At 37.7% G+C, this 13,736-nt stretch overlaps 1 protein-coding gene across 1 annotated transcript; it reads right to left on the bottom strand.

Moving 5' to 3' along the window:
* Nucleotides 1-756: 756 nt before the first annotated feature.
* On the bottom strand, nucleotides 757-8,326 carry litafd (LITAF domain containing). The gene is made up of 5 exons (XM_079646853.1): nucleotides 8,214-8,326; nucleotides 3,520-3,566; nucleotides 3,312-3,410; nucleotides 2,398-2,584; nucleotides 757-1,736 (listed from the first exon to the last, which is right to left on the bottom strand). Exons 2-5 carry the CDS (start codon nucleotides 3,560-3,562, stop codon nucleotides 1,619-1,621), a joined length of 447 nt encoding a protein of 148 aa, XP_079502979.1. The 5' UTR covers nucleotides 3,563-3,566; nucleotides 8,214-8,326; the 3' UTR covers nucleotides 757-1,618.
* Between the last annotated feature and the right edge of the window lie 5,410 nt (nucleotides 8,327-13,736).

Raw genomic sequence — 13,736 nt, 5'->3', positions numbered from 1 at the left:
GTTTTGCTCAAAATACCAAACGGATCACCCATTCTAGCCATGCCTCATGTCATATCCCTCCATTTCACTTCCTGTTTCAAAAGTGCTGATTTGGGGTAGCCCAGAGTCATAGAGAGATAAGAGAGATTTCTCTCTAGTGCAGCCTATAAAGCTTTAAAAAAAAAAAAAAAAAGATGTATCCAAAATAAAAAAGGAGTGGGCTGAGCTCATGCGGCACCCAGCAGCTACTGTCTAAACTAAATACTGCCGTGATGAAAAGCCATATCATGGATTATCAAGGATTATTCCTGAAAAAGTATGGAGCTTAAATGCTTTCTCTCTTGCCGGTTATACCCATAGACTGTATATATAAAGGTTATACCACAAGGTGAGTTCCTTTTTTATTTCCAGCTTCTTCACACACATGCTCTCCAGTAGGCCTACTGGTTAGCTCTGAGTGTTAGCGATGCTAATGTCAACACCGACCATATTACATCCAAAACAGTCAGGCATTGTTTCTGATAGCATTTTGAATGATAGGTCCCCTTTAAAGTGAAATTATATTGAAGAAGAAAACGTTCCAATTTAAAAATGCTGAATTTGATTAAAATATTAATAATAATAATATAATATAGACATATTCATAAAAAATAGAAGGTAGGCTATAATCAAATAAAAAGAGGTGTCGTACTTCTCCAATGTGTTAATACAATTTGCATTGATTTGGCGTCACTGTGTCACATGCAATTTTAAATAAACATTGTTTGAAACATAAAGTATTTGATAGATAGATTTACTTTATTGTCCACATCTGTGGAAATGTGTCTATTGCTTCTCCCAAGTACAGAAAAGGTACATACAACAGTTTATTTACAAGCCCTTCATTTGAACAACACGTATGCAGATGTTTCTGAAAAGGATTATATATATATATATATATATATATATAGTTTTTTTCTGCTGGAATGGGACACACATAAAACGGATCCCAAAAAGTGCATGGGGTCTGCTTAACCCATTTGTGCCCAACCACGAATCTAAAGACATTTTAAAAATTGGTCAAACTGACTGGATAACATTTATTTAGTCATAGGAAACGGTAGTCCTATATTACCAATTTTAGAAAGAAAACTGCTGTTTGATGTGCCCAAAAATTAAATATAGAATGAGATGAAAAATGTATGAACATATTCAAGTTCATTATAAAAGTAATGCAGAGATATAAAGCGTTAAAAAAAATCATAGGGAAGACATTCAATTAACACAATATAAGCATTTCTCTTAATTTTTCAAAAAATCCTGATATTGATCGCTATTGATAAAAGATTTATATTATTTGATCTACAAATATACTTCAAGACTTTAAATTAAAAATTAAGCTAATGGACTTAAACAAGCCAGAGCTTTAAAAAGTGTGCACATCACATTTAAGCTATGACATCACATCGAGTCCCAGTCCGTTTCATAATAATATGATTTTGGATTTAGCTTCAGCAAATGCAATGGCTCATCCATAGAAATAAAAACATTGTACTGCACCTTTGTCCATTTCGTAAAAATGGTGAAACTGATTAGCCAAAAAGGTAAAGGGATGTTATTTATTATTTCTACGGGTCTGTTTCTGCCATCAGGTTCATCATTATTTGCAGCACTTTTTCTTTTCAACGTGCAGCACTCTGTTGCAGCGAGGGCAGGTGTGGTACGCATCCTTGAAGTCCTTCAAGAAGAAAGGAATCAGGCAGCACAGGCAGAACAACCTGCAACACACATACACACATACATACATGGAGTTAGTGTCCTTTAACTGTATGGGAACATTTTTAAAATACACTTTTTTAGGGACTGTACAAACAAATGATATGGTTTCTAATTTTAAAAGAATTCAAAGACCCTTATGTAGTAGAGAGACTAAAGCCTTGGTGCAGATACAGGCTTGTTGTCTATTACAAAATAAAAACTGTTTTATACACTCACTGAGCATTTTAAACTTTTCTGAATGATATATTTTCGAATAATTCATTCGTAAACAGTTTAGTAGTTCCTGGTAAACTGCTGTAAAAATCTGTAAAATCTTTATCATAAGATATGTATGGTTTGACTTTTTGGAGAATAAGGATAATGCCATCGAGCTCACTTTGAGAATTCTTGGTGAAGTGAGGGACACATTATCCCCACACTTAGCAACTTGAGTCGATTTTACAAACAAAAAAAGCAACTGCTCTGAGGCCTTGAATTGTATCTCAGCTCAGCTATATTTGGAAAATTGAAATTTTGAAAAGGCTGTTGCCTCACTAAAGTACAATATCACCTTCGGTAGATCTGCTATTATAGTGTACTCTGTGGGTATGGAGGTCAAATTAAATACATGTTGTTTTAGTTTGTCTGCAGAAATCCACAAACCCTGAAGCTCAGACTCACCCGCAGCAGATGAAGAGTAAGCACATGAGCCAAGCGTACGTCCCTGCTTTGTAGGTGACGTTGGTCATGACCTGCTGCTGACAGGAGGTGCAGGTCGTCATGCCGGGGTCATTACCCAGCCCCCCCTCGTAGCTCACATACCTCCTTTTGCCATCGTCAACCCCCGTTCCTCCTCCACCGCTGTGCACTACAAGAGGGAAGAGAAGGTAGGTTGGATAAGGTTATGAATACGAGAGCAGGGGTCCAAACTACGGCCCGCGAGCCAAATGCGGCCCGCGAGTCATTTTGAAACGGTGCTCAGCTAATTCAAAAAGTATAATGAAATATGGCCCACAAATGAAACTTTTGCTTGTCTTGTACTTCTTAAATAGAGATGAAAACACATTGTACACAGTAGTATTCATGTGTTACGAAGCCCACTTCAAATACATTCAGTCAGTTAAAGCTGAAAACAAATGTTAGTTGATAAAAATTATTTACACAACAAGCTTGAAATAAACTTCATATTATTTCCTCTTATTATACAGTAAGCAATCTGAGGCTTCTGTGAATGAGCTGCTAACACAATAAATGAAACCCTACGGAGAGCTGTGATGTATGGCTGTTTTAAAAAAAGAAGCATAATCAAGTATTAAGCATAATTTACCTACATTTGATTGATTTAGCTAACTTAACTTATAAGGCAATATACCTCGTCTCTTCTCTTGTAGGTATGGTTTTTGATGTGCTTTACAATGAAAACAGGTTTGAGTTTCTCTTGTCTTTATTGGCATTGCATTTGAATCTGGGGTAATCTAAAAATGTATTAGTAATTAGGTCACATGAATTAAATGTGCATTTAAAAATTGATTTCTGTTGTTCCTGGCCTTCGGGACTTTGAGAGGATGCATAGAGTCATTTTAGATCATGCTTACCTGGTGGGACATAAGAGGCCTGCTGCTGTTCGTGTGAAGGAGGGGTGAACGGAGTATGAACATGGTAAACCGTCACATCATTCTTACCCTGCCCTTCAACTGGAAAAAAGCAAGAGAGGAGGACAGACAAAACAACACAAGTTAATTAATAGTTAATTAGCCGGGCTGTTTATGATGATGTGTGTGAGCGTGGTGCGTTCAGGTTTACCTGGTATGCCGTAGGGAGGAGGAATCTTCCCATCTGTACTCATTGTGCTGAAAGAGGTAATAGAAAGATTGTTTAAAAAATGTGCTCTTCTGCATTTAAAAGTGACGACAAAATACACAGCAGTATGATCAGTGGTGGAAGAAGTACTTAGATACATACTGTACTTAAAACCAGTAAATTATAAAAATACTATGTTACAAGTAAAAGTCCTGCATTCAAAATCTTACTTAAGTATGAGCACAAAAGTATTGGCTTCAAAATGTACTTAAAAAGGGCATATTACACTCATTTTCAGGTTTGTATTTTGTGTCTCTACTGCAGTGGTTCTCAAACTTTATGAATATATGAATGTGAGCATTCCTTTAAAAAAATTAAAAAAAAAAAAAAAAAAACACTGCTAGAACAGTGTTAATAAAACAATGCTCCATAAGTCTGTGTGCTCAAAAATAAATAAATACATAATACAATTGTGCAATCCCTTTCCTAGAACAATAAGTAACAATAATCTTTCAAAATTATGATTTCTTTTTTTTAAACCATTTTTTCTCCTGGTCTCTCACCCCCCCCCCTGTCATGCCTCTGCGCGCCCCACTTTGAGAAACACTGCTCCACTGTGACATGTCTCCATGCTTTAATGTTCAGAAAGGTCTTTATTGTTCTCATACTGCCTGTGCTGCAGCACCTCTTTTCAGCCTCTGTCTGAAACCAGAGCCCAGTCTGCTCTGATTGGTTAGCTGGCCGGCTCTGTTGTGATTGGTCAACAGAAGATACATTCCAAAGATCTTTCTCAATGCTGTAACGCTACTTTCAAGAAAACTGTGTTTCTGCTGATTGCTGCAGCAGATAGAGCCGAAGCATGACTAAAATCCACTGTCATCTCTTACTGACACATGTTTATGTTAGCACCTGTTATGCAATGTTTTGCATTGTATGGATGTTTCTTTTCAGTATTCCTGGCAGGAAATGCCTCGGTAGGGACTCTTTTGAGTCATTGCCGGCAGATTTCAGGTGTGGTCGCTCACCTACAGGCTTTTAAAAAAAATGGTGTCGGTACGCAGTAAAAATGCTTGGAAGGATGCAGGGAATTATTTGTTTTATTTTGGACTATTTAGATGATTTATCAGAAATGTCATTTTACCACAACCTTTAAATTGCCTATAATTATGTCTTATTTGACTATTTTGCTCAAGCTTCATCATCGATAGAATCGTCATCTTATTTTGTTGTTAATATGAATAACCTGAACAGCTTTATTTTGTATTGTTGTCTGTATCAACATAACATTTGAGGGGATGCAGATTAGCATTTTTTTATGATTTATATCCATATTTATGTGCATGCATTTTTTCCTGCGTATAGTTGTATGTGCAAAATGGCAGACTCAGCCACTTCCATTCATTTGGCTTTTGCTTAAACCCTGCCAAATACAAATACTCAAATACAAATACTACCAGAAAACAGGGTTTGGTTTCATTACAATCTTCAGGATTACAACTTTAACACTTAATTACTTGCAAAAGTACAGGTAATGTTTTGCATCCCCCTTTCTCCCCCTTCCCTGTCTAACTTTAGCTTACTTAGAAGCCTTTTCTCTCAAAATGTCACAAAATGTAAATGATATGTAAAAATCTACAGAAGATCTTCAGTAATTACTGTAACTACTTTAGAGCCGAGGACTTAGAGGAGCAAAATCTTTCATTGTGCTACGGGACCTCTGCCACCTATATATATAGCTAGCTATAATGCATTTCAAATACTAAATGATAAATACATTGCTTTAAATGACAACACAGGCTGCAAGCATTTGTTTTTTAGGCCCATTGAAAAACAAAATCATGTGACATGTTAAATAAAATGATCGCATACAGGAAAAACCCGGCTAACAGAATCCCACGACTCCACCTCTGTCTCTTTTGTCTCCCTTTTCTTGTGTCTCTCTGGATAGCAACACATTATTATTAACACAATAACACAATCCAGCATGACTAAGCATCTAAATTCCCGCACACAGAAAGCAGACCTGTTCTGTTATCATGTTACATCTTTTCTGTCATTGCATCCTGTTTTCTTTTTTAAATGTTTCAACACTTTTACATGTCCTTCCTTTTTCCACCTTAAAACACACACATACTTGTGTCCCCCCCAATGAGGCCTACACTTATTTCACACAAATGCGGGGTCCACCCTTTCCTTTTGTTCTACATCTCAGTACAAAATCAGAAATACATTTAAAAAACTCACTTTAAAATAACACACACACACACACACACACACACACACACACACACACACACACACACACACACACACGCACACGCACACACGCCAATACATGTATTTAGGTGTAGTTCATCACTCTCTCACACACAAATATATATATATATACTTGTGTTCCTTCCTCATGAGGCCCACACTTTTCCTTCCTATTTTGGGGTCCAACCTTTTTAGTTTTTTGACACTAGTGTAAAATTAAGAAGAGATATCATTAAAAAAAACACTAAACTCAAACATTACTATAAATTAACACACACTGTCCTCACGCCATTACATGGATCGAGGTGTTGCCATAGTTCCTCTCCTACACCCACAAACACCCACACACACCCTGTATACGCCTATGTGTTGGTGCAGGAATGTGACCGAACTGCATGTTTTCCTGTGTGTCACAGAACGGGGAGTGTCACTGCTGCGTCGCACAACTCTATCTCAAAATCTGTCGAGTGAGCTCATCTCAAGGAAAAAATAGAAACTGCCTGGAATCATGTTGACAGTTTACCTTTTTTAAAAGGCTGAATGAACTAACGTGACATTTCCAATTGGGGTTTCTTGTTCTTCCAAAGCTTTAACATTTTACCGGTAATGCCTTTCAGTCTGATTCTTCGCAGCAACCGGTGTATCTGTTTTGATACAATGCTACAGTAAAAACTGAGACGAAGGCACGGATAACTGGCTGAGTGGCTTTTTCTCTTGTTGGCGGCTTTCCATAAAGCAGCTGGTGCAACATTAATTGGAAAGTTAGGGTGTTTTCGGTTTAGGTTTACCTAGGAAATATTTGTTACCCACAGCTTCAGAGTCCTTGTTTGAGTGAAGATAACAAATGGTGCTTGGAGATGCACTGCAGAGTGGTTGCAAAAGTTAGGTGCATTGAAGATCCTTAGGAAAAAGAGATCTGGTTTTGATTATAAAAAAAAAAAAATTTTAAAACATGAAACAAATAGGTAGGCAAAAATCTGCTCAATTGAATAAGTAGGACACAGTTGATGGTGCTTCTGTCATCAAGACGTGACATGAAGCTGCTGATAGAGGTAGAGTCTGGGTGCGGTTTCGGAAGACATTCATCTGCCACATTGCGAAGACAACAGAGGGGGAAAGTTAGAGGCTGGTGATAAAACAATATCACCTCTGTGAGAGAAGAGAGCACACATGACCTCAGCTCAGACAGCAACAGCTTTCTCTGCAGATTCATCACTGAGGCAGGTGTGGGAGTGGATCAATGGAGGAGGAATTGGGTGCAACTGATGAGAAGCACTGGCCCGGTAGATAAGCTAATTATAAAAGTATAACTCCAATTCTTCTTATGCTGATGACAACTAAAGAAACAATTGTGGACACCAGATTTAAGGCTTTTAGCTGGTAGTTTCCCAGAGAAAACATCACAGAAGTTGGGTTCGGGGGATCTCTGTCTTTCTGATGTTACGCTCAATGATGTTTTACTGTCTGTAGACAAGTTAACACCCAGAGACAGAGTCTGATTTTTAGGTGTGGCCTCACTGTATGTGGATCTGTGCTGGTCAAACCGGCCCCATCAGCTGCTAAGGAGGGGTTACTCAGAAATGGAAATTACCATGTCAATCACTCATCAGTTCAGAAAAAGAATAGAGTTAATTCAACTGTTGAGAATAAATGTAATGCATTCGAGCTCAACAGTTAAGCCACAATCTTTTTTCCTAAATTGAGTCTGAGATTGGAGATTTGAGATACTCAGTCTGACCGCAATTTAACCGTTATGTAATATATATCACTGCAAATCCTTTTACAAGTTTTAGCATATTTCATTGATCATTTTTGATATATGACTGTAGGACAAAGACAAATAAGGCAAATACCGAACTAAGACAACATTTTGCCATCTGCTAAAAAATTCACAGATACTTGGAGCTGCAGGTGAAGTTATAGTTAAAACAAAAGCCTGTCAAGTTGTAGATACAGACAGATCTCAGTTTGTTTAAAGGAATTATTTGAATGATATGTCAGTTGTTTTAAGGAGCCTTTGTTTATTCTGTGTACCGCCTTGCTTTCAGGTTCAATTAAGTTTAGCGTTTCTGGACTGTCTCTTTTATTTTTCAGTAACTGTCAAAAATGTGCTTTCGCTTCCTTTGAAAACCGGTCAGTGCCTTAAGAAATTACCGCTTTTAGAATGGTCCTTTTATGTGTTATTGGTTTGATGTATAGCATTACAACTTCAAAGCTCTAGTCCTTCTATCTGAAAGCATCAAACCAACCAAAAAGTATGGAAAACATATTTGAACCTACTCCGTCTCATATGCATCAACATTGAAATGACTTCCTTTCTTAAAATGTGGTCCTGCGGGCTAAATCGGAGCTTATAAAACCAGTTGTTATTGAGATTTTTCTTCTTTTTTTTCAATCAAATCTGCTTTTCCCTACATCCCATTTGGATCTCTCGGTCTTACCTTGGCTGTGTGTTGCCGTCAATAGTAGAGATGTGTGTGAGCTGCTGCTGATGTAGAGTCCAGGCAGATTATAGCTGTGACATGCACCTGCCTCACCTGTACCTCTTCTTGGCTTCTTTCTTCACACGCCCACAGCTCCGCCCTCACCGACAAAGACTGACTCGGCAACTTGAATGAGTCACTCAATGATTTAGGTGTGACTTTCAAAGGCTGTTCTGGTTGTCATTTTAAATTGTTCTTTGTGTCAGGGAGATTATTGAGGGAGTGTGTATGTGTGTGTCACTCTCTTAGGTTAGGATAACCAGTTTTCCTCATGCTGCTTCGTTTTCCTTCAGCAGCCTTTCTGACATGACAAAGACTTCAGGCAAAAATAGTTTTTGTCCTAGAATATGACCGGAAGTGCTAGGACAGCTTTTAGGAGAGATAGGCATGCATGTATCGGCATAAACTTACATTTTGACCACTTTCCTGAGAAAAAAATTGAATGTATTTAAAAGAGAAGATTGTTTACTTAATTGAATAACATGCATGTAGCAAGAAAATAATAAGCATTTTAGTACCCTAAGTAATCGGAACATGGCCACACACATATGTACGTAGCGAATAAAAAAGCAAGGCCTGAATGAAGTGAAATGGTTTTCTAATGGCAAAGGTCAGAGCATTCACACTCCTAATGTGTTAAATACGGAAGCTGGGTAAGTGGCTTTAAACACAAACTATGAAGCTTCACAAGAAGGTCTGTTATCCTATGTAAATCAAAAAAGTCAGTGTCAGTTTAACATAACATGTAACATACATGTAACATCTATAGTAATGCTTGAATTAGAGATGGCTCCGTTCCTTTCCGAGAGCTGTTCAAAAGAACCGTTTTTTTTAAGGGGGCGGGGTTAATAGGCTTATCTGCGAAATAATCACCAGGATAATGATTGACTGTATTGCCACAAATCTACTTTTACTCACAGAAAATGTATAACTTGCTACATCGCTCAGCCAGCCAAACTACTACTCAAGCAGCATGCGTTATACCATCATCTATGGCAAATGTGCATTCAGGAAAGCAAGTTCCTCTAAAGGCGAGTGGATTTATGGCAGGCAGTGAACCAACGATAAAATGAACGGCTCTCACCAAGTACGACTCGGTTCCCTTCGTTCGTACCAAAGCGCCACATTACGTCACATTACTAGCTTGAATCATTTAAATCCCGGACATAACGTAACTTTTTTATTTGTGTGGAAAAATTATGCCAGTGTATCAAAAAGCTAATTTGGGGAAATGGGCGAATTCCCTTTCCTTCTGAGAATTATGTGAGGAAGAAGAAGAATGTTAACAATGGGAAACACCTAGCCTAGCTCTGTCGGAAGGTTTATATGTCCTTTTACTGGCACCTCTAAAGCTGACTTATTAACACATTATATGTTGTTTGTTTAACCTACAAAAGATGTTTATCAGGGTTATATGCCAGTCGACTTTGTATTTCAAAAAAGCAGTGAGAAACCCGCTGAGATTCAAAAGAGGAATTGGTCCTGGTCAGTCTAAAAAAATGTAACATCTTAATTATTTTTGGCTGATTTCAGTCGTTTTGGTAGAAACTGTAATTTGATACCAGACAGATGCAGTCTGAGAGAGATAGGCAAACTTCTCAATATAGCTACCTGCCAATAATCTAGCATGTGTTACTCCCAAACAAATCTTTGAAGTCTTGCACAATTTCATATAGCTCTTTTTAAAACGTTTGTTTATTATTGCTGTGCAGAAAAAAAAAAAAAAGTAAATGACAAAAAAATGTTTTGTCAATGGGCTGCAATACGATACTAGGAGGTGGGGAACAATGTTAGGAGGTTATGCAATATAATATGCACACTGCATTAATTGATGCCAAATTGTCTTTTGATTTCCTTTTGCCTCGTGGAAGCTACACATTTTGTTTTATTTGAATGATACAAACTTGCCTGAGTTTCCTTTTGTAATGTTCACATCATTAAGTTCAAAACTCAAAAGAAGTCTGGGAAGGTTTTCATTTTCAGGAGCAGGCCAGTTGCACAACCTTTTTTCTGCTGTTCGTCACTGGATCATATAGATCTGCTGGGGGCTGGGAGTGCCTTGCCTAAAAAAACAAATGTATGTTGAGGAAAGCTGGAAAAATGTTGTAATAAAAAATGGCTTCCATGTGAACTGGTTAGAATCACTGACCTCCCAACCCAGAGCCCATTTCTAATCGCAGACTAAACCATGAGGGTTTTTAGTTTTCTTGCTCTGTTATAATGACCCAATAACATCATACTCTTTCCCAATTGCTCACCTTAAAACACATCAACTGAAGAAGCTACAGGTGTGTGGGGTGTTGCCTCTGCTCATAAATAATGTCAACTGGTCGAGGATGTTGTGTGAGTGTGTGTTTCGATGGGGCTGATGAACAACATTCCAGAGAATAGACCAATCCCTACAGAGATTTAGATTCTGTATAAAGACTGAGGTGTGTGTGTGTGTGTGTGTGTGTGTGTGTGTGTGTGTGTGTGTGTGTGTGTGTGTGTGTGTGTGTGTGTGTGTGTGTGTGTGTGTGTGTGTGTGTGTGTGTGTGTGTGTGTGTGTGTGTGTGTGTGTGTGTGTGTGTGTGTGTGTGTGTGTGTGTGTGTGTGTGTGTGTGTGTGTGTGTGTGTGTGTGTGTGTGTGTGTGTGTTAGGATGTTTTGTATAAACTGGGACATATTTAAAGTGCACCTATAATGCTATTTTTAGGCAATAGCATAGGTCTCAGATATAGACAAATATATAGATAACATGTCTAAGTGTTTTGCTCAAAATACCAAACAGATCACCCATTCTAGCCATGCCTCATATCGCTCTATTTCACTTCCTGTTTCAAAAGTGCATATTTGGGGTATAAAGCTTTAAAAAAAATAAAGATTTGATAAAACGAGGGGGCTGAGCTCATGCGGGACCTGGCAGCTACTGTCTAAACTAAATGCTGCCGTGATGAAACTCCATATCATGGATTATCAAGGATTCTTTCTGAAACAGTATGGAGCTCAAAGGCTTTCTCTCTTGCCGGTTATACCACAAGGTGAGTTCCTTTTTACTTCCTGCTTCTTCACACACATGCTCTCCAGTACAGGTTAGCTCTGAGTGTTAGTGATGCTAATGTAAACATGCACCGACCATATTACGTCCAAAACAGTCGGGCATTGTTTCCGATAGCAACTTTCTGATAGGGCCGTGGGTCCACATTTCAGATATTACGTCAAATCGGACGCAAATCTGGATCAGCTCCGTTGTATCCCCGTTTTTAGAGATGTGGGTGTGGAGGAAAAGAGAAAGGGTTTTATTTTCTGACGCTGCGTGAGTTCCCTGACACACCGGGGACACATCTTTATGTAGAAAAGACATCAAAAAGTGCATTTTGCATAGGTCCGCTTTAAGTGATTACAGGCCCGGGGTGCATCCATTTTCTCTCTATTAGCTTTGACAAAACGTGGACGTGAGGGTAAAAATACCAACAATACTATAACTAATATTTGGTTGTAAATTAATCAATAAGTTCAACATGAAAACTTAAAAAAATGCCTTGTAAACAAAAAAAAGAGACTTATACATTTCATGTGGAGAATTACAAAGTCTGACACCCTGCCTGAGAGCGGGATGATCCGTCACTTTAAACCTTTTGTCTAAAGACTTAAGCAGACAGAAAAACTATGCCCGAGGTCAAAATGCCTTTCCAAGATAAAAGAAAATTCTTTAAAAAAGGAATTTAAAAGATTTGGGATGCAGCTTGAAGAATTGCCCTTGGCGTTTCTACTGTCTTTCCAATACTAAAAAGAACCTGTATTTCAATTATATTTTCTGGTTTGGAGATACAGTTGAGTATCATCTGCATAACATTAGAGCTATACCTGTTAACCAAGTGTTGAATAGGTTCTACGATTAACTGTTGTTTTTAGAGATTTAGGGCAGGAGACAGGATTTCTTTTATTTATATATACACTTATATTTATTTCGCGTTTTCTTGTTTTTAATTATTTGTTTGTGTAGATTCTAGCAGATTCGTTATTGATTTTAAATTAATTAATCTAAAATGTCAACATATTTCTTTTGCTGGTTTCTATTTCTAAAGTGTTGATGTCAAAGACGCTTTCATACCAGTGTTTTAATAATTCTAATTAATACTTGGATGCGTCTCTCTTGACCGCAGCGGCAAGATAAAGGTCTTCAAATGAAGGCAGCAGGCAGGTGAGGGAGGGGAGAACTGAATGGGGGAGTGAAGGAAGGGGGAGGGTATAATCAGAAACATAAAAATAGGCACTGATTCAGATACATACTGAGAAATGGACCTTAACATGTGTGATTGTCAATGTCTTTCTCTACCTCAACGCTAACCTTTCAACCTAACTGATTTATCTGTTTATTTGCACGGCATTTTATTTTATGATCTGTCATTTAGTTGTGTTACCCTTTCAAGTGGAGGACTCCTGTTTTGTTAGAAATGTCATGTCATGTACAACAATAATGTCATTATTGCTTTAAATTCATATTTTATGTGAATCAGATTTATTTGACCCAGTCTCATATGCTCTATGAGAGAGGGCCATCACGCTGTAAACTGCAAAGGACCTTTTAATAACTTTTTCAAGATCTTGTTTGGATGCAGTGTGAAATTTCACCCCTAAAAAAAGAAGCAACGTTTGGCTAAATTGACTAAAACTTGATGAAGTAAACAACTCCCTTAACTGCACCAGCATACCACACATCCTCACATATTGGCTCATTCATCTAAGAGATGCAGACCAAGGCAACACGCATCTTTAGCAGTTGATTATATCTGTGTTTATTATCACCCTTGGGCTATTACTTATTCCAGGAATGTGTCTGACAAGGTGCTTAACCTGACGTTAAGGACAAGCTCAACAAAGTGCATGAACTTTCTCATAAAATGGGCTGTAATACAATACTAGGAGGTGGGGAACAATGTTAGGAGGTTATGCAATATAATATGCACACTGCATTAATTGATGCCAAATTGTCTTTTGATTTCCTTTTGCCTCGTGGAAGCTAAACATTTTGTTTTATTTGGATGATACAAACTTGCCTGAGATTCCTTTTGTAATGTTCACTTCATTGTCTCATAAAAGGTTTATTTTATTGGTCCAGTAAACATACAGAAGATGAAAGTAAAAACCACATTCGTATCAGCTCGTAATTGAGTGGCTATTTGTTTAACAATAGCATTGCTATCTCTTTTTAAATTTAACCAAGAACATCCCTTTTGAACAGAATTTCAGAAAATTTAATTATTTTAATGTATGCTATGGAAAAACAAGGTAAATGCTCAAAAGTAGGAATAATCCATAAATGTCATCTTTGTGTCCTTGATACATAAGATCTCTAGCATCTAAAGCAATACTGGTAAATGATTTAATATCAGATTATAATATTGATATATGCTGTCTCACTGAAACTTGGTTGAGACATGAAGAATATGTCAGCATAAATGAGGCCACTCCACCCAGCCATATCAATACTCATATTGCC

Source organism: Notothenia rossii, assembly GCF_949606895.1.
Source record: "Notothenia rossii genome assembly, chromosome: 8".
Taxonomy (NCBI): domain Eukaryota; kingdom Metazoa; phylum Chordata; class Actinopteri; order Perciformes; family Nototheniidae; genus Notothenia; species Notothenia rossii.
The sequence above is the reverse complement of the archived record's forward strand: the minus strand, read 5'-3'. Positions and strand labels throughout refer to the sequence as shown.

What these genes read in the sequence shown, in the direction of transcription:
- litafd (XM_079646853.1), bottom strand. Translation starts at nt 3,562, where the DNA reads ATGAGTACAGATGGGAAGATTCCTCCTCCCTACGGCATACCAG. An exon ending in TCCTCCCTACGGCATACCAG is followed by an intron (nt 3,411 to 3,519) that starts GTAAACCTGAAC and finishes GCTTTTTTCCAG; the next exon opens with TTGAAGGGCAGGGTAAGAAT. An exon ending in GGCCTCTTATGTCCCACCAG is followed by an intron (nt 2,585 to 3,311) that starts GTAAGCATGATC and finishes TCCCTCTTGTAG; the next exon opens with TGCACAGCGGTGGAGGAGGA.